Here is a 24,965-nt window from a genome sequence, read left to right on the forward strand (position 1 = left end):
GGAAATGAAAGTTACCTTCAGTATCGGTGACCATGACGACCAGGATTGTTGTAAAACCCCAGCTGATTCACAAATGAACTAGGGAAAGAAATCTGCCATCCTTACCTGGTCTGGCCTATATGTGACTCCAGACCCACAACGAGGTCAACCTTTCTCTGGAACGGACCAGGAGGCCACTCAGTTCAAGGACATGATTCCAACATTCTGCATCAGAATGAAAGGGGTTAAAAAATTAAGTGCGGTGCGCCATCAGAAATAATATTCCCAAACTGGGATCGCTGCCTGTTCCCACTTCCCCGGTGATCTGGAGCCTGGAAATCCAATCAGGATCTTTCTGACCCTGGGTGTGGACCAATGGTTGAGTGCAGAAACATGCAGATCACCCATGATCACTTTTACACAGTGATGTGAACCCAAACATATCTTTAAAAGCAATTTTTATGGGCGGCACGGTGGCACAGTGGTTAGCACTGCTGCCTCACAGCGCCTGAGACCTGGGTTCAATTCCCGACTCAGGCGACAGACTGTGTGGAGTTTGCACGTTCTCCCCATGTCTGTGTGGGTTTGCTCCGGTTTCCTCCCACAGTCCAAAGATGTGCGGGTCAGGTGAATTGGCCATGCTAAATTGCCCGTAGTGTTAGGTAAGGGGTAAATGTAGGGGTATGGGTGGGTTGCGCTTCGGCGGGTCAGTGTGGACTTGTTGGGCCGAAGGGCCTGTTTCCACACTGTAAGTCTAATCTAATCTAAAACATGCCTTTGTTTTGTGGAAATAGAGGGGGTGATGGCCTATTGGTATTATGGCTGGACTATTAATCCAGACACCCAGGTGACGCCACCACAGGTACTCTGATTCGAATCTACTGATGGTGGAATTTGAATTCAATTAAAAAAAAATCTAACATTATGAATCTAATGATGACCAAGAATCCATTGTCGATTTTTGGAAGAATCCATCTGGGAAATCAACCACCCTTACCTGGTCTGGCCTACATGTGACACCAGACTCTTAACCAGCCTCTGGGTGATTAGGGATGTGCAATAAATGCTGAGAAAGCCAGTGATGCCCTCATGATTTAAAAATTCCACATTGGCTACAACAGAAAAGGTCATGTATATCACTTCATTGTGTCAGCATATTCCCTGGTAACTATGAACAGTGCCCTTGTTCCAATTTGAATGAATGCTTGGCCTAACTATTCTTACCTAAACTTAACCTCAGACAGCATTTCTTTCTGAAAGTGGGAAGCGTAGCATATTATGCTGTATGATTTTGTAATTATGCAATATCTCAAGCCACCTCAAGGTGGAGACAGTTCAGCAAGAAGTGAAAGGTTCCATTTGCCTCCTTTCCAAGAAAGACAATGAGGAATGTTGTACTTTCTCGGGTTTCTCTACATGTGCATTGGGTGGGAGTTAGTGAGGAGGGGGCATCTCCATTTCCACCCAGTCTACCCATCCCTGGACCTGGGTCTGTGAGTTCCACAGGTAAAACGTAGGGAACGGGAGGCTCTGATCCTCCTGCCTGTACTTACAGGGAATGTGGCAATATTGTTGTGCTGGTCTGGTATTGGTCTGTCTATGGGGGTTTCCCGCTGGTAGACAACACACATATTTAGGAGAAGGAGTGAACATCCCAGTGCTTCAAACCTGCTCAGCCATTCAATACAATCGTGACTGATTGTCGTCTTTATGTAAGGATGTCTTGAGGACTAGTGGGTAGCATCCTTACCTCTGGACCAGATGGTTCAGGTCTTACTCCAGGATTTACTTAAATCTGTCCCCTACACTTATCTCTGTTAAGTGTTTGTGATATGCAGGCTGGGAATCCTTCCACAATAGGGGAATGCGTGTTTGTGTGTGAGTGTTTGTGTACTTATGAGAGAGAAAGAGTGAGCGTGTATGTGAATGAGTGAGTGAGTGTGTGTGTGAGTGAGTGTGTGTGAATGAGTGTGGGTGAGTGTGTGTGTTGTGTGTGAGTGAGTGTGTGTATGAGAGAGTGAGTGTGTGTGAATGAATGAGTGTGTGTGTGTTGTATGTGTGTGAGTGAGTGAGTGAGTGAGTGTTTGGGTGAATGTGTGTATGAGAGAGAGAGTGGGTGTGTGAATGTGTGAGTGAGTGCATGTGTAAGTATGTGAGTGAGTGCGTATATGTGTGTGTTGTGTGAGAGAGAGTGAGTGTGTGTGTGAATGTGTGAGTGTGTGTGTGTGTTGTGTGTGAGTGAGTGTGAGAGAGTGAGTATGTGTGTGAGAGATAGTGTGAGTGCGTGTGTATGTCTGTTGTGTGTGAGTGAGAGTGTGAGTGTGTACCTTCTTTTTTCTACACAGCTTCGCCTCTACTTTCCCGGCTGCTTCCCGTATTGACTTTGTCTCTGGGAGACTTAAGCACACTCAATGGGGCAACATTGATTACAAAAACTCCGAAGATTCACAATCCTTTGAGTGATGGAATTTCTCCCCATTTCAGCCCCAGATGATTGGCTGCTCTCCACACCAACATTTCCCTCCATCATCAAGAATCTCAGCCTTAAATCTGTCCCTTACAGTTCTCTGTGGCAAGGAGTTCCAAAGACTCAACTCTCTGAGCGAAGTAATTCCTCCTCATCTCAGTCTTAAATTGCTGTCCCTTTATTCTGAGACTATTCCCCTCTCCCAAGAGGGGAAAACAGCCTCTCAGTATCTATTCTCTCAATCGCCTTGAGAATCCTGTAAGTTTCAATGAGATCACCTCTCATTCTTCTAAATCTCAGCGAGTAAACTCCCAAACTGTGTAGCTTTTTCTCATAAGGCAATCCTTCCATAGCCGGCATCATCCTAGTGAATATTCTCTAAACTGTCTCCAATGAAATGATATCTTTCCTAAAATAAGGAGATAGAACTGCTCCCAGTGCCCCAGGTGTGGTCTCACCAGCACCATGTACAGTTACTGTAAGACTTCCCTGCAGTAATATTCCAAGCAGACTGGCAAATGGAAACCTCCTTACTGCCCAAAGACCTGGGTCTGTAACATCTGCTCCACAAAAACCTGAGAGGGTATCCCCAAATTGCCTGTTTGGCACTTTCCAGGGGGTGGGGGAGGATGAACAGATGAGGTGTCAATGTTGGAAATCTGGGAAAGGTCGGCATAAAAGAGTGAAAGTAGCATGATACGTATATATTTACAAAATAGATCATCTCTCTGGGGGCACTGGGGTTGGTGAATGTTGCCCAGAGGCAAGGGGAAGGAGAAAGCAAACCCCTCACACATCAGCATAGCAAAACGAAGCGGCCAATTCTTAAATAAAACCTGAATAAGTGCAGATTGACACAGTTCAACTAGTTTTTTTTAAGATCTGATGATCTAATTATTGCTACAATTTCTCTGAAATGTCTACATTATCTCATTACCTTTTCTTGGTATCAGGGCAAACCAATGTTTAGACTCGTTTGAAAAGCAAGACAGTTGATTCAGTGTGTCACCTATTATCACTCAAATATCTCCCAAAACTGTGGTTTCCAATCACTGAAGGACATCTTTGATTAGATTAGATTCCCTACAGTGTGGAAACTGGCCCTTCAGCCCAACAAGTCAATACCAACCCTCTGAAGAGTAACCCACCCAGACCCAGTCCCCTACCCTACATTTACCGCTGGCTGATGCACCTAACACATAGTGTTAGGTAAGGAGTATATGTAGGGGTATGGGTGGGATTAGCTTCAGCGGGTCGGTGTGGACTTGTTGGGCCGAAGGGCCTGTTTCCACACTGTAAGTAATCTAATCAAAAAAAAACACTACGGGCAGTTTAGCATGGCCAGTTCACCTAACCTGCACATCTTTGGACTGTGGGAGGAAACTGGAGCACCCGGAGGAAACCCATGCAGACACGGGGAGAATCCAAACAGACAATTGCCTGAAGTTGGGTCCCTGGCGCTGTGAGGCAACAGTGCTAACCATTGAGCCAATTTGATTTATTTGATTTGATTTATTATTGTCATATGTACCTAGGTACAGTGAAAAGTGTTGTTTTGTGTGCAGTAAGGGCAAATCATCCCATACAAAGTGCATTAGGGTCATAGAACAGCGAGGAATACTACGTAACAGCTAAAGAGATGATGCATAGAGAGTGAGAGCAATATTACATTTAAAATTTGAAAGGGCCACTCTTGGGGTCTTCAAATGTGGTTACACATAGAATCTGGTAAAAAAAAGTTACCGGCCATTATTACTAATGTAATTGTCCAACTGTTAATTTATCCTGACAATTATTTTCCCTTGGTTGGTAGATGGTGTGAAGCCTCAACCTGCCAATCCTGAGGCAGAAAAGGAAGGTGAGCAGGCAATTAACATCTGACCAGAGAAAGGGACATGGAAAAGACCTTTCTGCCAGGAAGGGAGACTAGGACTGGAGGACATGGGAGGGGAGGAAGGAGAGGAAGTGAAGGATGTAAGAGATGAGGAAGGGTGAGGAAAGAGGGGAGGGAGGGATAGAAGGAAGGGGAAGGGGAGAAGGGGTGCCCAATTTCAGCTGAACATGGAGCAGAACAGGAGGAAAAATCTGAGAGAGGAGGCAAGGCTTTGATGTTGGCTGGTCAAGCTGCTGTGTGTTTACAGAGAGTTCTAATGAATCCACCTCAGCACCTCCTCCTGCAACCCTGGGTCTGACCCTTGCCAGTGCAATAGGAAGGAGAAAGCAGGCTCTGCCTATGAACTCTGGGACTTAGCATCTCCCAGGGATTAAAACATTGCAAGAACTGACCCAGATCCACGCAGGCGCCGGTCCCTATACTTGTTGCATGCTGGGATTGATATTTACTAGTGTCGAGAGGAAAATGCCAGTAATTATAGCCAGGGGCACTGGTGACTTTATCTTGTAATCATCCCTGGGCTTGCATTATGCGTTAACGAGTCAGGAGCTGGCGTTGTTATTATCCTAGAAGGGTGTGTGTGTCTCTCTCTCTCATGTATCTATCTCTGAGCCGGCATGGTGGAGAACACAGGGAAATTCAACAGCACTTCAGCGCCGATGGTAAGGGGAAAAATTCATCATCTCTCTTGTATAACATGAAGACAGGACGATCAAAGTGTCGTACGTTCTCTCTCTCTCTCAACAGATACTGTGTATATGTGGGTGCGCGCTTTTGAGTTAGAGAATAGCAAAAATTAAAATGCATCCTCAAGAAAGTGTCCCCTGCAACCCATCTGGGCTGCAGGGGGGCAATTTTCCTCCCCTCTTTTTGTCTGTAAAAGAAAAGTTTGTGTAGAGGGTTTTGGGTGAACGTATGAGAGAGAGAGAGCGAGCGAGTTCAGGCTGTACCAGCCTGTTGTGTGTTGCAGATGGAAATTGAGAGTGAGGTTAGACCGCCGCCTCTCAGTGCTGTTTAAAGTCGGATTAATTTTTATGTGCACACATCGAATGTGCTTTGAGTTCAGTCGGGATGCGCGTTTTCGTTCCTTTTTTGGGGGAAAAAAAACACAACCAGGTCAGGTTGGGAATGTGGTGGGGTGAATCCTCATTGTTCTGCACCGTCTCTGGCAGCTGTTCTGGGGGAGTTTGTACCGATCTCGTTTTGCTTGTCGCTTTTATAGAATTAAGTGTTGGGTTGGGGGGGGGACAAATCCTCGCCTGGGCATTTAACAAAAGGGTTTTTGCTGTTTCTGTTTGCGAGGTTGGAGGCTGCAGTGTTAGATCACAAACTGCTCTTCCCCACCCCCCAAGCAGAAGGGAAACTGGTTTCCAGATTTGTCTTCCTTCCTAATTGTTGTCCTTTTTTTTATTTCACGGCTTTCTCTCCCTCTCCCGCGCTCTCTCTCTCTCTCTCTGTGTAACTTTTCTCCAAAGCTGGAAAGGTTGACAAGTTGCTTAAGCATTTATTAAGGCCCGTGTTCCCCCCTCCCCTCCCATGCTGGGTGGGTCGATCATGGGAATTGCAACCTTCCTGAAGGGTTTTTTTTGGGGTCAAGTTTCCCGGCTGAAACTGACGCTGCCTCCTTCATGTGACACACGTTTGCTGGGGGCCAGAGAACCGAACTATCCCAAGTTATTCCCTGTTGGAAATCGTTCCAGAGAAATCCACATGGAACAATTAGCTATTTCTCTCCCAGTCAAAACCATTACACCCTCACTGCCCCTCACGAACACACACACACTAATTTACAATGTTTAACATCAACAGCTGGAATTTGGTTTAAAATCTATTGGCTACATTCTAGCATTTGTTCAGTCTTTGTCTTATTTGGCCAAGTCGCTTCTGTCTCTAGTTCTTACTCACTATCCATGTATTTGTCTCTGTCTTTGCAATATAAATAGCTTTGGTGAGACAGAATGTAAGCATTGGTAATGAGAGACACTGTGTCATTCAGGTAAAGGGACAGCTGACTGAAGAGGTGCTGGAGGTTTTAAAATACATAAGTTATCACGCTTCTGAAAGCCTCCAACAAGAGTTTGGAGGCATTATTTTCCTATTAGAGTGAAGGGTAAGGCTGGTAAGAGCAGGGAGTAGTGGACGAGTAAAGATATTGAGTTTCTGGTCCAGCATAAGAAGGAGGCATAGTTTAGATGTAGGAGAGAGTTAGGACTGCGGATGTTGGAGATCAGGGTCGAGACTGTGGTGCTGGAAAAGCACAACAGGTCAGGCAGTGTCTGAGGAGTAGGAGAATCGATGTTTTGGGCAGGATTGAGGATTTAGTTATAGTCAGTTTGGATCAAGTGAATCTCTTGAAGAGTGTAAAGGGTATAGAGACATTCTTAAGAGGGAAATTGGGAGAGCAGAAAGCAGACATGAGATTGCCTTGCCTGATAAGGTTAAGGATAATCCAAAGAGATTGTGCAAGTACATTAAGAGCAAAAGAACAACTAAGGAGAGAACAGGGCCCCTTAAAGGTCAATGAGGTTGTCAATATGTTGAACCTCAGGAGGTGGGAGAGATACTGAATTAATATTTCACATTAGTTTTTACTAGAGAGAAAGAAATGGAGGACATGGAATTTGGGGAAATAATGATGTTATAAAACGGTTAATGTTACAGAAGAGGAAATGCTGGCAGTCTTAGAAAATATAAAGTTGGATAAATCTCTGGGACCTGGTCAAGTACATCCCAGGATGTTGTGGGAAGTTAGGGAGGAAATTGCAGGGTCCCTAGCAGAAGTATTTGCATTATCTATAACTGTAAGTGAGATACTGGAGGGTGGCTAACATAGCCTTTCTTAAATAAAGACAGTAAAGAGAAGCCTGTGAACGATAGACCTGTGGGTCTGACATCCAGTAAGTTGGTGGAGGGGATTCTGAAAGATAGGATATCACATGCATTTGGAGAGGCAAGGACTGATTAGGGATAGTCAGCATGGTTTTGTGGTGAGGGAAGTTGTGACTCTCAAACTTGAGTTTTTGAGGAAGTAACCAAAAAGATTGAGGGCAGAGCAGTAGACATTGTTTACGTGGACTTTAGTAAAGCCTTTGACAAGGTTCCGAATGCTAGACTAATTAGTAAAGTTAGATCACATGGGATTCAGGATTCAGGATGAGCTTGCCAGTTCGATACAAAATTGGCTTTACAGTAGGAAAGAGAGGAAGGTATTGGAGGGTTGTTTCTGGAACTGGGGTCCTGTGACCAATGGTGTTCCACAGGGATTTGTACTGTGTTCACTGTTGGTTATCATTTATGTAAACGGTTTTGAAGAGAATTTAGGATGTGTTGTTAATACGTTTGCAGATGACGCCAAAATTGGTGGTATATTCGACAGTGAAGACGGTTATCTAAGATTACAAAGAGATCTTGAACAATTGGGTCAATGGGCTGAGGAGTGGCAGAAGGAGATTGATTTGAATAAATGTGAGATATTGCATTTGGGTAAAACAAACAGGGCAGGACTTGTACAATTAATGGTAGGGCCCAGGGTAGTTTTGTAGAACAGATACTTATGGGTTCAGGTACATTTTTTTTAACTTTGCATCACATATAGACAGGATGATTATGAAGGTGTTTGGCACACTTGCCTTCAGTGCTCAGACCTAATGACTGAGTTACATGTCATGTTGAGCTTGTCCAGGACATTGGTGAGGCCTTTTCTGGAGTTCTGGTGTCCCTGCCATAGAACGATATTATTAAATTGGAGATGGTTCAGAAAAGATTTACCAGGATGTTGCTGGGAATGGGAAGGCTAGAGTTATAAAGACAGGCTGGGAATTTTTTTCACTGGAGAGTAGGAGATTGAGGGGTTGACCTTTTTAAAAATCATGAGGGGCATAGATAAGATGAATAGCAAGGGCCTTTTCCCTAGGGTGGGGGAATTCAAAACTAGGGGGTATACCTTTTCAAGGTGAAAGGTTAAAAAAAAGACACAAGGGAATGTCTTTTATACAGAGTGGCTCGCATGTGGAATGAACTGCCAGAGGAAGTGGTGGATGCACGTACAGTTATAACATTTAAAGAACTTTTAAAGTAAGTATGGGAATAGAAACGGTTTGGAGGGATATGGGCCAAATGCAGGCAGGTGGGACTAGATTAGTTTGGGAACATGTTCGGTGTGGATTAATTGGACTGAAGGGCCTGTTTCCTTGCTGTATGACTCAATTTTCTATTCATCAGGACAGGGATAAAGCCCTAAGGTCTCGCAGCAGTATTATGGCACTCAACCCATCAGGGTCTGCTCCACCAGTCAGTGAGATCATGACTGATCTGGTAATCTGCAACTCCCCTGCTTTTCGCATGCTGCCCTTGATTCCTTTATATAAAAAATATTAAAGGCTTTGATTCATTCAGAAACCGATCACAGAGAAGGAAAGAAAAGCAGTTCATTTAAATTGTTGTTCCCTTTTTAAATTTAGTTTTCTTGCTTCCATTCCTGATTGGGCTGTTTTCCCGGAGAGTCAGAGACTGAGGGGTGACCTTATAGAGGTTTACAAAATCATGAAGGGCACATATAGGATAAATAGATAGTCTTTTCCCTGGGATGGGGGAGCCCAGAACTAGAGGGCAAAGATATTAAAGAGACCTAAGGGGCAACTTTTTCACACAGAGGGTGGTGCTGCCAGAGGAAGTGGTGGAGGCTGGTACAATTGCAACATTTAAAAGGCACCTGGATGGATAAATGAATAGGAAGGGTTTGGAGGGATATGGGCCGGATGCTGGCAGGTGGGACTAAATTAGGTTGGGATAGCTGGTCGGCATGGATGGGTTGGACCGAAGGGTCTGTTTCCATGCTGTACATCTCTATGACTCTTGAGTGCATAAGAAAAGGCTTGACTTTGCATCTCCTTTAAGCAACCTGTAAGATAAATATCAAAAGTAAGGTGTTAAGTTTGTTCATGTGATTGCTTGGCTCTCTCCAGTTCGCTCATTCTGGGAATTTTGTATCCACGTGGCACAAAGTGGGACATAAGTCATTGTGCACTGACCAAGTTATGAAGAGTTTGAGCAGTTTAGGCTTATCCTCTTTGGAGTTGACAAGAGCAAGAGGAGATCTGATTGAGATCTACAAGATGCTAAAGGGGATTGACAAAGTAGTCACAGCGAGGATGTTTCCCCTTGTGGGACAGTCTCGAGAGCGAGATCATCGTTTTAGAATAAGGGGTGGGGCAGATTTAAAGCCGATGAGAGGAGAAACAATTTCTCTCGAAGGGTCATGAATGTGTGGAATTCACTCCCCGAGAGGGCAGGGGCATTGAGTAAATTAAAGAAGGAAACATGCTTTTAATTAGTGATGGGTTGAAGGGTTATGGAGAGCTGGCAGGAAAATGGTGTTGAAGCTGAGATGAGATCAGCCGTGATGGTGTTGAGAGGTGGACTAGGCTCAAGGGGCTGAATTGTCTACTGCTGCTTCTAGATGTTGGCTTCTAATGTTCTTTTAATAGTGCTTGTGATGTAATGGAGTGGCCCAAAGGAACTCTACAGGAGTATGATCAAACAAAACATACTCTTCATAAAAGTTCTTAGAATCCCTACAGTGTGGAAACAGGCCATTTGGCCCAACAAGTCCACACTGACCCTCCAAAGAGTATCCCACCCAGACCCAATCCCCTACCCTATTACTTTACATTTTCCCTGACTACACATCCATGAACACTATGGGCAATTGAGCAAGGCTAATTCACCTGACCTGCACATGTTTGGACAATGGGAGGAAACCTACACAGACACTGGGAGAAAGACACTCACCCAAGGCTGGAATCAAACCCGGTCCCTGGTGCTGCGAGGCAGCAGTGCTAGCCACTGAGCCACCGTGCTGCCCAAGGTGAATGTCAGTTCAAATGACCAAATATTCGGTCAATATTGGAGGCTTCAAGAACTCTCCTCCAGGAGGAGAGTGAGGTAGCATGTGGGAGAGGGAATTCCAGAACTCGATGCCCTGGAATCTGAAGACACGGCCAGCAGCGATGGAGCAATCACAATTGGAGGAGCCCAGAGAGCTCGGAGTGTTGTGGGGCTGGTGGAGGCCGAGAGGGGCGAGATCGCAGACGGATTTGAAAACCAGGATTAAAAATGTTAAAATCAACACATTGCTAGACTGGGACTCAGCATTGAGCACATGGCATGAACGAGAAATGCGCGGTGAGAAACGATCAGCGGGGCTTTGGATGAGCCCATGTTTCTGGAGGGTAGAATCGGAGAGACCAGCCAGTTGGATTCTTTGATGTGCAGAGCTGGTGGATAAGCCGTGGGAAATTCCGGGTTACATGGATAGGTAAGGGGTATTGGTCTGGATGCGATGCTCTTTGGAGGGTCAAAGTGGATTCGATGGGCTGAATGGCCTGTTTCCACACTGTAGGGATTCTGCAATTCTTCAAATCTCAAATGAACAGAAGTATACCTGATGGATTCAACAGAAGTTGAGCTGAATCAAGCAGCTGAGTGATGTTACAGAAATCACTGTGCAATGGGCATTTTTTTTAAACTATGAAAATGCAAAACTGGGACCTGGTGTAGAAAATGTCTAATCTTTACCATCAGGACCATTGATTTCCAGCATCGGAATAAGGAAGGAAGACTCCATTATCCAAAATTTTAAGGATTGCAAACTGCTCTATTATCTGTGGAATTTGCAAACCAGCCAGCTTGGCTCAAGAAAAATTGACACAATTATTTTAAAAGGAAAGACTTGAGTCACTAAATACACATTTGCTCAGTAGCTCATATGTTGAGAATGTTCAAATTGTGGTTAAATCTCTCATGTTAGTCATCCAAATGATAGAGCTAGTAATCTGGAAAGGTGGGCTAACATCCCATGACACCAGCTGGGGAATTTAAATGCACTTTAATAAATCTGGAATCTGTCTTAGTAATCTGTGAAATGTCCGGATTGTTGATTTAAAAATTCCATCTGGTTCATTAGTGCCTACTTCAGAGAAGGAAATCTGTCCAGACTGTGAACAGATTCCGAACCTTCCTCTGAGCTAGACTCTTAGTTATAGAATCATACCCCTCGCTCCAACCAGTCCATGCCGAACATAATCCCACCTGCCTGCTCCTGGCCCACATCCCTCCAAACCTTTCCTATTCATGTACTTATCCAAAAGTCTTTTAACAATCGGAATTGTACCCACATCCACCACTTCCTCTGGAAGTTCATTCCACACAAGAACCACCTTCTGGGTAAACAAAAAAAAATGCCCCTCACATCTTTATCATTCTTTTTCCTCTCTCCTTAAAAATGTGCTCCTAGTCTTTTCCCTAGGATGGGGGATTTCAAGACAACTAATGTTAACTCCATCTGTACCCCTCAAAATTTTATGAACTTCTATAAGGTCGCCTCTCAACCTCTTGTGATCCGATGAAAACAGTCCCAGCCTTTCTTTATAACTCAAACCTTCCTTACTTGGCAACATCCTGGTAAATCTCTTCTGAACCCCCTCCAGCTTAACAATATCCTTCCTATAACTGGCTGACCAACTGGGCAGTTAGTGTTAGCAATAAAAACAGTAAGTGCTAGAAAAGCTCAGCAGGTTTGGCAGCATTTGTGGAGAGTGAAACAGATGTTTCTCTTTCAAGTCCAGCGACTCTTTGTCAGACCCCCAAGACAAGTCTGTTTAACATCTCAGCTGAAAGACAGTACCTCTGACAATGCAGTACTCCCTCAGTACTGAACTGGAATGTCAGCCTGGGTTCAAGGGTCAGCAGAGGGACTCAAACCTCTGACTCAGACATGAGAGTGTTATCCATAGCTCATGAGAAGAAGAGGAATTATTCACCAGCTTTTACAGATGCACTATGGAAAGCATTCTGTCCGGGTGCAACTGCTCTGCCCAGGACTGTACAAAACTACAGAGAGTTGTAAACACAGCAGACCACCGCGGAAGTTAACCTCCCATCCATGAATCTGCATTTCTCATTGCCACGGAATGGCTGCCAACATCATCAAAGACCCCTCCCACCCTGGTAATGCTCTCTTCCAACCTCTTCCGTTAGGCAGAAGATACAGAAGCTTGAACACACGCACCAACAGATTCAAGAACAGCTTCTTCCCCGCTGTTATTAGACTGCTGAAGGGATCTCTCCAACTTTAAATCTAATATTGATCTTGCTTTGTGCATCCCCTGTGCAGCTGTAGCCTTGTATGCCTTGCCCTGTGTAAGCACCCTGGACTGCTCTCAAAACAAAACCTTTCACTGTACTTGGGTACAAGGGACAACAGTAAATCAAACCAAATCATATTCCAGAAAAGAAATGGACAACTGTTGTTGAAAATAATTTAATAGGGAAGGAATTCCGAAGTGATTTGTCCCCCAGGTCACTCCGTCCCAGCCCCAAGCACTGGCAAATCAGCAGAAAACTAATGTTGGAAGTGAGTTGGGTTTTGATTGCTGGGTGAAATGTGATGAAATCCCTCTCGGGAACACAGACCCCGATTTCACCCTGAAACCTCACAACGAGCAGACCCCTCCAAATCAATGTAGGGGCTCTTCACAGTCTCAGTGGTTACCCTGTGTTTTAAGGTTGGAAGCTGCTCTGTGTTTCTTTGTTTGAGATTGCTGCTGCCAGGCACTGCACGCTGCACACGTTGATACGGCACATGTACACTACCTGAAGGATGACCTGCAAGCACATCGTCAGCTGATGCTTCACCCTGAAGCCATCTTTTTGACATGTAGTGTTTTGCTATTGCTGGTCACCCTCAGGCATGGAGCGCAATTCTAAGCTGGAGTTGAAGCAGGAATTGGGCTGTTGTTTTGCCCCTCAGCCATCTAACCAGGGGAGCTAATCAATCACCCGAGGAAATGATCCTTTGTGACTTCAGGTTAAGCTCGTGGATTTCACTCATTGGTGTCTGCCATTACACTGAGGAGCTTGGTTTGTAAGGTCTTCGCAACCTAATCGATTTGCCATCAAGCAGTCCTGATCAAAGGTCACTGGACCTGAAATGTTAACTCTGCTTTCTCTCCACGGATGATGCCAGACCTGCTGAGTTTTCCCAGCCATTTCAGTTTTTGTGGCATAGAGTAGGCTTCTGTTGGCACCCAGCTTTGTGTTGACACTGTTTGGCTCTCTGGTTAAACGACCTGACCAAGGCAAAGCAGCTCATTTGATTGCCACCGCATCCAGCACCTTCAACGTTCACTGCCTCTCCACCACCACATGCTGTGATGGCATCCTTGAGTGCCCTCTACAAGAAGTACTCGCCAAGATTTATTCAACGTGAACCTTCCAGTTCCGGAACCTCAACTATCTAGAAGAACAAAGCAGCAGAGGCATGGGATCATGGAATATCTCGAGTATCCGTCCAACCCCACATCGTCCTGAGTTAAAATATATCAGCTTTTCCTTCACTGTCACTGCGTCGAAGTCCTGTCACTTCCTCCTGAGGGCATCTCAACAAGGAGAGCAGCAATGAAAGATGCTGGCTCAACACTGCCTCCTCCTGGGCAGTTAGGGACAGATGTTGTGGTTCTGCTCGCCGAGCTGGAAGTTTTTGCTGCAAACGTTTCGTTCCCTGGCTAGGGAACATCATCAGTGCTGTTGGAGCCTCGTGTGAAGCGCTGCTTTGATGTTTCTTCCGGTATTTATATTGGTTTGTTCTTGCCGCTTCCGGGTGTCCGTTTCAGCTGTAGTGGTTTGTATATGGTGTCCAGGTCAATGTGTCTGTTGATGGAGTTTGGGGATGCTTCTAGGAATTCTCTGGCTGTTCTCTGTCTGGCTTGTCCTATGATAGTGGTGTTTTCCCAGTCAAATTCATGTTGCTGGTTGTCCGAGTGTATGGCTACTAGAGATAGCTGGTCGTGTCGTTTTGTGGCTAGCTGATGTTCATGGATGCGGATTGTTAGCTGTCTTCCTGTTTGTCCTATATAGTGTTTTGTGCAGTCCTTACATGGTATTTTGTAAACTACGTTAGTTTGGCTCATGCTGGGTATTGGGTCCTTTGTTCTAGTGAGTTGTTGTCTGAGCATGGATGTTGGCTTGTGTGCTGTTACAAATCTTCAATCAGATTTTAGTTAGGGACAGACAACAGTACGTGGGCAGAGCCAACACTATGAAAGAGCAAAACAAAATCTTTGTCCTTTTTAATAGGTAAAGGTTATGGAAGAACGGTTAGGTTTTATACTTCAAGGTTTGAGTTATAAGCAGAGGCAGGATATAATCAAAGAATCTCCACATTGTAGAAGCAGGCGATTCGGCCCATTGAGTCCACACTACCCCGCTGAATAGCATTGCACACAGACCCACCTCCCTACTCTATAACCTTGAAGAATTGCCCATGGCTAGTCCATCTAGCCTTCTCATCCCTGGGCACAATGGGCAATTTAGCATGGCCAATCCATCCTGGACTGCGGGAGGAATCCCGCACAGACACGGGGAGAATGTGCAAACTCCACACAGACAGTCGCCTGAGGCTGAAACCAACCCCGAGTCCCTGGCGCTGTGAGGCAGCAGCACTAACCACTGGGACTTCTTTCCCCTGGAGTGACAGGCTGAGGGGTGACCTTATCGAGATTTATAAAATCATGAAGGTCATGGATAGGGTGAATAGCTACGGTCTTTTTTCTGGGGTGCGGGAGCCCAAAACAAAAGGGCGTAGGTTTAAGGCGAGAGGGGAAAGATTTAAAAGGGACCTGAGGCATAATGTTTTCACACAGAGGGTAGTGCGTGTATGGAACAAGCTGCCAGAGGAAGTGGTGGAGGCTGGTACAATAACAACATTTAAAAGACATTTGGACAGGAACATTGGGCAGGACGAGTTCAGAGGGATACAGTTCAAACAAAGGCAAGTGGGTCTAGTTTAATTTTGGGAAACCTGGTCAGTATGATGAGTTGTGCCGAAGGGTCTGTTTCCGTGCTGTGTGAGTCTGTGACTGTTATCAGAGGATTCCAAATATTAGTTCACGTGTCATGTCCCTAATTCACCAAAGTTTCTGAAAGTATGGCTGTGTATTTGAACATCTAATTCATTTTATTTATTGTGTTCGGTAAGCAAGATTCTTAGAAGAATATCTGAAGTTGGTATCATGTGATGAATGAAGGGCAGAAGGCAATGTTCGAACTAAGCTAAAGTTCTCGGTCATGAGTTCAAATCCCAGCAGTCAGTGGAATTTAAATGGAATTAATAAATCTGCAGTTGTTCGTTGTCTCCGTAACGACGACCACAAACTATCATTGTTTTGTTCTTTGAAAGTCCATTTGGTCCAGCACTGTCGTTTAGGGGCTGGAAATCTGCTGTCCTTATCCCGACTGGCCTCCATCTGATTCCAAATCCATAATAAATGCCTCCAAAACTTTCATAAGATGCAAGGACAATTAGGGATGGATAGCAGAAGAGTTGCTTGGACTGATGGGTTTGAGTTAAAGGAAGAGGCTGGACCGACTTTTTCACTAGAGAGTAGAAGGTTGAGAGGTGACCTTTTATAGAGGTTTATAAACACGAGGGGCATAGGTAAAGTGAATGACAGGTGTCTTTTCCATAGAGTATTTCACAACTGGGGACACAGTATTCGGGTGACAGGGGAAAGATTTAAAAGGGGCAACTGTGTTTTTAAAAAAAAAGAATATGGTTAGTGTGTGAGATGACCCTCCAGAGGTAGTGGTGGATGTGGGTAGAGTTACAATACTTAAAAGATATTTAGATAAGTGCATGAATTGGACTGGTTTGGAGGGATGTGGGCTAAGCGCAGATAGGTGGGACTCGCTTACTTTGAGATTATGGTCAGCATGGGCTGGTTGGACTGAAGGGTCTGTTTCTGTGCTGTATGGCTCAATGACTCTAAATACCCATCCAAATAAGATTTAAAACCGAGAATGCTGGAGAAACTCAGCAGGTCTGGCAGTATCTGTAGAGAGAGAGAGACAAAATTGATGCTTCAAGCCCAGTGACACTTTTCGGAACTGCAAGTATTTATGTACATTTTCCTAACTGTTAACAGTTTTGCAGAAGTGTCGCTGAACTCTAAGTGCTAACTTGTTTTCTGTCCACAGACGCTGCCAGACCTGCTGAGTTTCTCCAGCAATTTCCGTTTTTATTTCAGATCTTCGGCATCTGCAGTTCTTTTCTTTCACAGTCGGATTTAAAATCGGTGTGATATCCACTGGAAGACTTAGAGTTTGCAGATTGTCAAAAGTACAGAAGATGAGCAGATGATGGAATTGGAGTGGTTAAGGTTGTGGAAGGCTTCTATTTGGAGATGCTGGTGTTGGATTGGGGTGTACAAAGTTTAAAAATCACACTACACTAGGTTATAGTCCAACAATTGGTCCAATAATTGGAAGCACTAGCTTTCGAAGCACTGCCCCTTCATCAGATGGTTGTGAAATACACAGTTGTAAGACACACAATTTGTAGCAGAAGTTTACAGTGTGATGTAACTGAAATTGTACATTGAAAAATACCTTGATTATTTGATTATTTGTTAAGTCTCTCATCTGTTAGAATGACCTCTTTCATATGTAAATTGCAAAACTTTTTTTAAAAATGTTACAGTCTAAGGTGAAACTTTAACAATTGGTGTCAGCCCAGATAAGGATTCGAGGGATACAAACTATTTCCCCTGTCGCAGGTGGAAGGGGGAGAACTATCTGGGTTTGAAGAGCGTAGTGGGGCAACGTTCGCAAATGTCAAGAAGCAAGTGTGTTTGATGGCAATCAGAGTGTTGGCTTGCAGATGGTACAGTCAATGATGCCAACGAGTGGTTAATGTGAGTTCTCTTCTTGTTTTGTTTTTTGACAGCCTGGCTTAACCACTGGAGAAGAGTTGAATCTGGTTCTGACTGGAAGCTCTCAGTTCCATCATCAGGGGATGAAGCTGGAAGCTGTGATGGAGCATTTACAGAGGCAGCAGCAAGTGCGCTTGGAGATGGAGGGCAGGGAGAGGAAGGACCGGGACGTCCACCACGCCCGCATCTTCTACGCTCAGCAGATGGCAGCAGCCTCGTCCAGATCTCCGCCGGCATCACCGCTGGTCGCCGCCCTGGCCCGCCAATCGGCACTCGCCGTCCCGCAGGGCTCCGACAAGAGCAGCGAGGACTCGGAAGCTGAGGACGACGCCTTTGAACGGGAGGACGCCGCCAGCGAGCTGGAGGACGAGGACGCGGTGAGGGGTGAGCTCGACGAGGAGGACGACGGCGAAGAGGAGGACGTGGAGTATCTCAGGAAACGGCCCGCGGCCATGTTGTCTGGTCAGAGGGCCCCGCCCGCTCACCGTCCATCCGTTAGCGGACAATCCCAACAGCAGGGAAACAGTCAGGCCATTTCCCCGAGTCCAGCACATTTGAAATCTCCTGCAAGCCACCATGATTGGGGTTATGAAGAACAGTTCAAACAGGTAAGGCTTCTCGATCGCGTGCCTGGATTTCAGTTAGCAACATCAAACTGACTGTATCAGTTCAGTATGCCCTGCAATGGGGGAGAACGTAGTCCAGTAGTAGTCCTGTTCTTCCTAATGGCAAACTTGGAACTTCAGAGTCACCTGAATTCTTGGTGTTCTCTTCCCTGTGACGCCTGTCCTAGAATGTGCACAGTTATCTCCAAAGGTGCATACAGGCTGTATTCATACACTGGCTCAACGGTCATTGACTATTGGCCGCTTTGTCAGTCTATAGCTATTTTGCTAAGTATTCCCATGGCGATACAGTCAGTCTCGGATACGTGATACACCTCTCCTATTTGCACAAAAGAGGAATGAATTTTCTCGAGCACGATCATGAACAATTGTAATTGCCAAGCAGCTCTGCTTGTGCTGCAGCCAAGTTGGGGATTGAAGCCAGTTGTAGAGTCAAGGTTAGTGCACCTAAACTAATGTCAAAGCAGTTCTGATCCAGCATGTTAATAATTAGCTTAAGGATGGTTGTGTACATTCGAACACAAAGCAGCAACAGATTGCTCAGTTCAGATTCCTTATACAACAAACTAATTGTGGAGCTCCACATCCAATCTATGTTGACATGACCATTTGGAAAGCAGCTATTTGGACCAACTAATCCACACTGGTGTTTATGAACCATTCCCTCTCCCCCGCCCCACCTAATGACACAATGCAATCAATATTTCCTTCTCACGTACTCACAATTTCCCTTGTCCTGCCTGGCTTGTCGTAACATGGTCTCCTGATCTTGCTCACCGCTGTATTTTCAGTTAGGATTAGTGAGAAATGAGGATTGTTTTGAGATTATTCAATACAGCGGTGACCCCTGCCCAGAGTCTAGCTACTGTGTGTGGTGTGTGTGGAACCATAGTTTGAACGTACAAGTTTCTATCTGTCAAAATGACTGCAATAGGATCAGGAGTGTAAGGCCCAGGAGAGATGGGAACTATCGGAGCACCTTTGTACCATCTTCTCGTGCTCTTTACAGATCGCATTTGGGAAAAGTAGCTCAAGAATGGCTTGGAGTATGAAGGATTGGGCTGTCCTTGTTCCACTGGCTGCTTTCTATGCGAACGCTGGGCGAGTAGTGAATTTTTCGGTTTTGAAGCATGAGATAACCAGGCGTGGGATCAGCTGAAGAGGTCGGAGCTATGCTCCATCCCATTGCTGGTGTTACAACATGTGGATGGGACCCAGCCTGCAGTGTTGGTGACTAGTCAATGTAGCGGTGACTCGATTCTCTACTTCACCTGGACCGCAGAGAATTGCTTTCCTCCTCTCACCTGGAGGAAGCTCACTCACGGAGTGTCGGAAATGTTATGGTGAAGCAGGAGGCCATTGGGTCCATCCTGCCCGCCTGGATCATTCCCTAAGCGTCGTTGCACTCTTGTTCATGAGGAAGCTGACTCCAAGAGAGCACATCCTTCTTTCATTGAGAGATTGCCTCTTCAAGCAACTGGAGTAAAAACTCTCAATTGACTTCTCTTGCTAATTAACTTGAATCTATCTCCCCTGATGATCCAACCTCCTGCCAGTAGCAATAGTTTCTCCCTGTCGTAAGAACATCAGAACTAGGAGCAGGAGTAGGCCATCTGGCCTCTCCAGCCTGCCTACCATTCAATAAGATTATGGCTGATCTTTTTGTGGACTCAGCTCCATGTACTCACCTGCTCACCATAACTCTTAAATCCTTTATTCTTCAAAATTTGATCTATCTTTGCCTTAAAAACACTCAATGCGGTGACCTCAACTGCATCACTGGACAGGAAATTCCACAGATTCACAACCCTTTGGGTGAAGACGTTCCTCCTCAAATTTGGTCCTAAATCTGCTTCCTCTTATTTTGAGACCAGGCCCCGCCAGTGCAAACAACCTCCCTCCTTCTATTTTATCTATTCCCGTCATAATTTTATATGTTTCTAAAAGATATCCCCAGCCGCCTCCTTCGAAATTGCAATGAGTATGGTCCCAGTCTACTCCATCTCTCCTCATAAGCCAACCCTCTCAAGAAAAACCTGATTTGTTTCTGTTGTGGTTCATCTATAGGGTTGGCATGGTGACCTGGTGGATATACAGTGCTCGCTGTAACAATTACACACCCCAAAATAGCAAAGTAATGGATTGGGGTTCTGTTTGGTTGGATCTTCAATTTTGTAAATAAAGGATCGGACCCGTAAACCTCTTGTAAAAATAATTTTATCTTCAATTTTATTTTTTTTCTTAACTGAAGTTTATTGGTTATTTGTTCAAATAAACCAAAGATCTGGACTTTTTAAACAAATACTCTTTGACGCAGTGTAGACGTCGCTGGCTAGTCCAGCATTTGTGCCCCATCCCTGATTATCCAGAGGCCAGCTCAAAGTCTAATGCATTGCTGTGGGTCACATTTCAGGCAGATTGGGTAAGGATGGCAGATTTCCTTCCCAAAAGGACTTTAGTGACCCAGGCGGGGTGGCACGGTGGTTAGCACTGCTGTCTCACAGTGCCAGGGACCCAGGTTTGATCCCACCCTCGGGCGACTGTCTGTCTGTGTGGAGTTTGCTTGTTCTCCCTGGGTCTGTGTGGGTTTCCTTTGGGTGCTCCGGCTTCCTCCAACCGTCCAAAGAGATCACATTACCCTTCAGAGATTCCTGCAGACTCGGATCCTTCAACTCCAGGCGGCACAGATCTTTGACCGGATCTCTAATGATTCGCTAAGACAGAATTCGATCCAAAGATGTGGAGGTCGGGTGAATTGGCCATGCTAAATTGCCCATCCTATTCAGGGATGTGTAGGTTAGGTGCATTTGTCAGGAGTAAATGTACAGTAATCTGGTAGGGGAATGGGTTTGGATGGGTGACTCTGGAGGGTTGATGTGGATTGTTGGGCCAATGGTCCTGTTTCCACATGTAGGAATTCTACAGTTTACTCAAAAATGTGTGCTTTTTCAGATCAGGAAATTCAATCCTTATGGCTGTTTCATGACTAACGGCCCCAAACGAAGGTGATTGACCCGAAAACAGAAATTTCTGGTGGAACTCAGCAGGTCTGGCAGTAACTATGGGGCAGAAGTTAATACTTCGAGTTTAGTGCTGCTTCTCCATTAGCTCTCCTTCCTAGGAAGCCACTTAGTTATAGCAACTTCGGGGGGGGGGGTTGGCCAGCAAAGAAAGGCCAGATTTTTATTTTCCTTTTATTCATTCACAAGATGAGGGCATCACTGGCCAGGCAACATTTATCGCCCATCCCTAATTGCCCAGTGGGCAGTTAAGTGTTAATCACTTTGCTGTGGGTCTGGAGTCACATGTAGGCCAGATCGGGTAAGGATGTGCTATCATCCAGAAAATAAACTGGGCATGAGTGACTCCAGTCTCCTTTTGAATGATATGATGTCTGTGTGCTTGAACATCATAAGCCCGAAACGTCAGTTCTCCTGCTCCTTGGGTGCTGCGTGACCTGCTGTGTTTTTCCAGCGCCATGCTCTCGATTTTGATCTCCAGCATCTGCAGTCCTCACTTTTTTTCCCGAGCGGTTAAGTTTTAGTTTGAGACATGGACTGCACTTGGACAGTGGGGATTCAGTAAAGGCCTCCGAGAGCATTGACTGACCGGAGAGGAGACATTTGGTGGCTACAACAGCAGACCAAGGGCAGCAGAGCTTAATATTCAGGCATTAATGATGGACCGAATGGCCACAGGATAGAGTCAGTCTGCTCTCTGATTGCAACAGTCATTACATGTCACAAGTATGTAACTTTACTTGTGAAACACTTTGGGAAGTCCTGGCCAAGCACCAATAAAAATGTAAGTCTTTCTCTCTGTGGTTTCCTCTGAATTCCCAAGGACTTAGCATAACTTTGAAGCCCCAGTATAAAAGTTCCTTCTTTCTTTTGAAAACTGTTCCATTTCCCCGGACAGTGTGGAAACATGTTGGTCTGTGCTGAGGTTTATTACCCTTCGGTAAAGGCAGTAATGGATTAGGAAGACCAAAATGGAGAAGGAATTGGTGACCTCTGTAGTGAAATCCCGAGTTTTTGTTGTTTTGCGATTTGGATAATGTTAAATTGATGCTGGGTGTTGAGAGAAAAAGAATTGAGTGGGCAGGTTATGTGGACCAAGCACTGTTCCGTTTCATTTTGATGTTCTAAGTTTGGGCGGCACGGTGGCACAGTGGTTAGCGTTGCTGCCTCACAGCACCAGAGACCCGGGTTCAATTCTCGCCTCAGGCAACTGTCTGTGTGGAGTTTGCACATTCTCCCCGTGTCTGTGTGGGTTTTCTCCGATTGCTTCGGTTTCCTCCCACAATCCAGGTGAATTGGCCGTGCTAAATTGCCCATAGTGTTAGGTGAAGGGGTAAATGTAGGGGAATGGGTCTGGGTGGGTTGCTCTTCGGAGGGCCGGTGTGGACTTGTTGGGCCGAAGGGCCTGTTTCCACACTGTAGGGAATCTAATCTAAATCCTATGTTCGTATCTGAAGTGGCCTTTCCAATTCCTTACTGCCATCCTCGACCAGGGGATGAAAATGACTGTGTTCTGTTAGTAACTGGGCACTTACTCCTTTTTCTTTACTCTTATTAGCTTCTCTCCTATCTACACGCCTGCTCGCTCGCTCGCTCGCTCTCTCTCTCTCTCTCTCTCTCACTTTCTCTATCGCTCCTGCTCTCTCTCACTGTTATGCCCTCTCTCCCTCACTCATGTTCAGTATTTCTCTCTCTCTCTCCCTCATGCATCCCTCTCTGTGTTCCCAGGTTCTATCATTCTCTTTCATGCTCTCTGGTCCTCTCTTGCGCTGTCAGTCTCTCGCGTGCTCTTGCTCTCTCTTAACCTCTTTCTATCTCCATGCCTTTTCTCTTGTGTCTTGCCTGTCATCAGCCCAGTGGAGAGGAGGGGGTTGGGGTGGGGGGGAGTATTTCAAATCATTTCAATGATTGTGAAACACGGATGTGGGATCCTGAATTGTGACCGCTGCTCACTGCAGAGCTTGCTGGAGTGAGAAGCAGGGTGGTTCGGATGAGTGTTAAACAGGCCGCTGATGTATTAAGCAGTTTGAGGGAGTTGGGAGGTTGCTGCAGAGGAGAGCAATGAAAGATAGCGAGTAGTATATTTCTTGACAGAGTTGAGAGGTTATTAGTGTAACTGTACCACAAACCAGTGTTGGTAATAGCTGCCATCTGTTCGTATGAAAATTGAAACTGTGATGTTTGGCAGGAGGCCAAGCCAAGCTTTCAAAGAACACTCACCACAAGCCCCTCTGGCACAGCTCCTTGTTTTGGATGGGTTTCAAAAGATTTATAACCAGCCCGTGCCAACAATACTTGGCCTGTCAAGAGCGTGAGTGTTAACTGGGTTGTGCGAATATGCAGGTGCTTTAGCGCTGCTTAGCTCTCTTAATTGAATTAACCGGCACCTGTCAGCAGGAGGCTTGCTGTGTGTTTGCTGCCAAACACTCCGCTCTCTTGGCTGGAGCAGGACATCCCAAATTACTTGGGCATGTTTCATTCCTTCCTTCATTGGTGCAATCCCTGTCAGAGCACCCTGAGGCCAGCAAAGGTTACTGCTTTGAAGTAGATAGTGCAGTGTCCTTCCTACTGTGCTGTAAGATCACACCAATGATAAATACCAGATCGTTGGATGTTTGATTAAAATTGTTGGCCGGGATACCGAGGGCGAACGCGTTCCCCTCTTCAAAATAGCACGGTGGGATTTCGACATTGCCTTGAGCTCCCTGTTATGTAATGGCCCCTCTGGCACTGCAGCACTCCCTCTGTTATACAGTGGCCCCTCTGGTACTGCCGCACTCCCTCTGTTATACAGTGGACCCTCCGGCACTGCGGCACTCCCTCTGTTATACAGTGGTCTCTCCGGCACTGCCGCACTCCCTCTGTTGTACAGTGGCACCTCCGGCACTGCCGCACTCCCTCTGTTGTACAGTGGTCTGTCCGACACTGCAGCACTCCCTCTGTTGTACAGTGGCACATCTGGCCCTGCAGCACTCCCTCTGTTGTACAGTGGTCCCTCCGGCCCTGCAGCACTCCCTCTGTTGTACAGTGGTCTGTCCGACACTGCAGCACTCCCTCTGTTGTACAGTGGTCTGTCCGACACTGCAGCACTCCCTCTGTTGTACAGTGGTCCCTCCGGCCCTGCAGCACTCCCTCTGTTGTACAGTGGTCTGTCCGGCCCTGCAGCACTCCCTCTGTTGTACAGTGGTCTGTCCGGCACTGCAGCACTCCCTCTGTTGTACAGTGGCACATCCGGCACTGCAGCACTCCCTCTGTTGTACAGTGGTCTCTCCAACACTGCAGCACTCCCTCTGTTATACAGTGGCCCCTCTGGTACTGCAGCACTCCCTCTGTTGTACAGTGGCACCATCCGGCACTGCAGCACTCCCTCTGTTGTACAGTGGCACCTCCGGCAGTGCAGCACTCCCTCTGTTGTACAGTGGTCTCTCCAACACTGCAGCACTCCCTCTGTTATACATTGGCCCCGCTGGTACTGCAGCACTCCCTCTGTTGTACAGTGGCACCTCCGGCACTGCAGCACTCCCTCTGTTATACAGTGGTACCTCCGGCACTGCAGCACTCCCTCTGTTATACAGTGGTACCTCCGGCACTGCAGCACTCCCTCTGTTGTACAGTGGCACCTCCGGCACTGCAGCACTCCCTCTGTTATACAGTGGTACCTCCGGCACTGCAGCACTCCCTCTGTTGTACAGTGGCACCTCCGACACTGCAGCACTCCCTCTGTTGTACAGTGGTACCTCCAGCACTGCCGCACTCCCTCTGTTATACAGTGGTACCTCCGGCACTGCCGCACTCCCTCTGTTATACAGTGGTACCTCTGGCACTGCAGCACTCCCTCTGTTGTACAGTGGTCTCTCCAACACTGCAGCACTCCCTCTGTTATACAGTGGCCCCTCTGGTACTGCAGCACTCCCTCTGTTGTACAGTGGCACCATCCGGCACTGCAGCACTCCCTCTGTTGTACAGTGGCACCTCCGGCAGTGCAGCACTCCCTCTGTTGTACAGTGGTCTCTCCAACACTGCAGCACTCCCTCTGTTATACATTGGCCCCGCTGGTACTGCAGCACTCCCTCTGTTGTACAGTGGCACCATCCGGCACTGCAGCACTCCCTCTGTTGTACAGTGGCACCTCCGGCAGTGCAGCACTCCCTCTGTTGTACAGTGGTCTCTCCAACACTGCAGCACTCCCTCTGTTATACATTGGCCCCGCTG

General features: G+C 46.3%; 1 protein-coding gene across 3 annotated transcripts in view; it reads left to right on the forward strand.

Annotated features, from left to right (window-relative positions):
• The first annotated feature begins 4,815 nt into the window (after positions 1 to 4,815).
• The window catches only part of LOC132834858 (AT-rich interactive domain-containing protein 3B-like), a 211,964-nt gene continuing 191,814 nt past the window's right edge, over positions 4,816 to 24,965 (forward strand). For all 3 annotated transcript variants that reach the window (XM_060853954.1, XM_060853952.1, XM_060853953.1), the window contains exons 1-2: positions 4,816 to 5,002; positions 17,122 to 17,715. In XM_060853954.1, the coding sequence (XP_060709937.1) occupies positions 4,958 to 5,002; positions 17,122 to 17,715 (639 nt within the window). In that variant the 5' untranslated portion in view covers positions 4,816 to 4,957. The remainder of the gene's footprint in view (positions 5,003 to 17,121; positions 17,716 to 24,965) is intronic.

Source organism: Hemiscyllium ocellatum, chromosome 42 (assembly GCF_020745735.1).
Source record: "Hemiscyllium ocellatum isolate sHemOce1 chromosome 42, sHemOce1.pat.X.cur, whole genome shotgun sequence".
NCBI classification, from domain to species: domain Eukaryota; kingdom Metazoa; phylum Chordata; class Chondrichthyes; order Orectolobiformes; family Hemiscylliidae; genus Hemiscyllium; species Hemiscyllium ocellatum.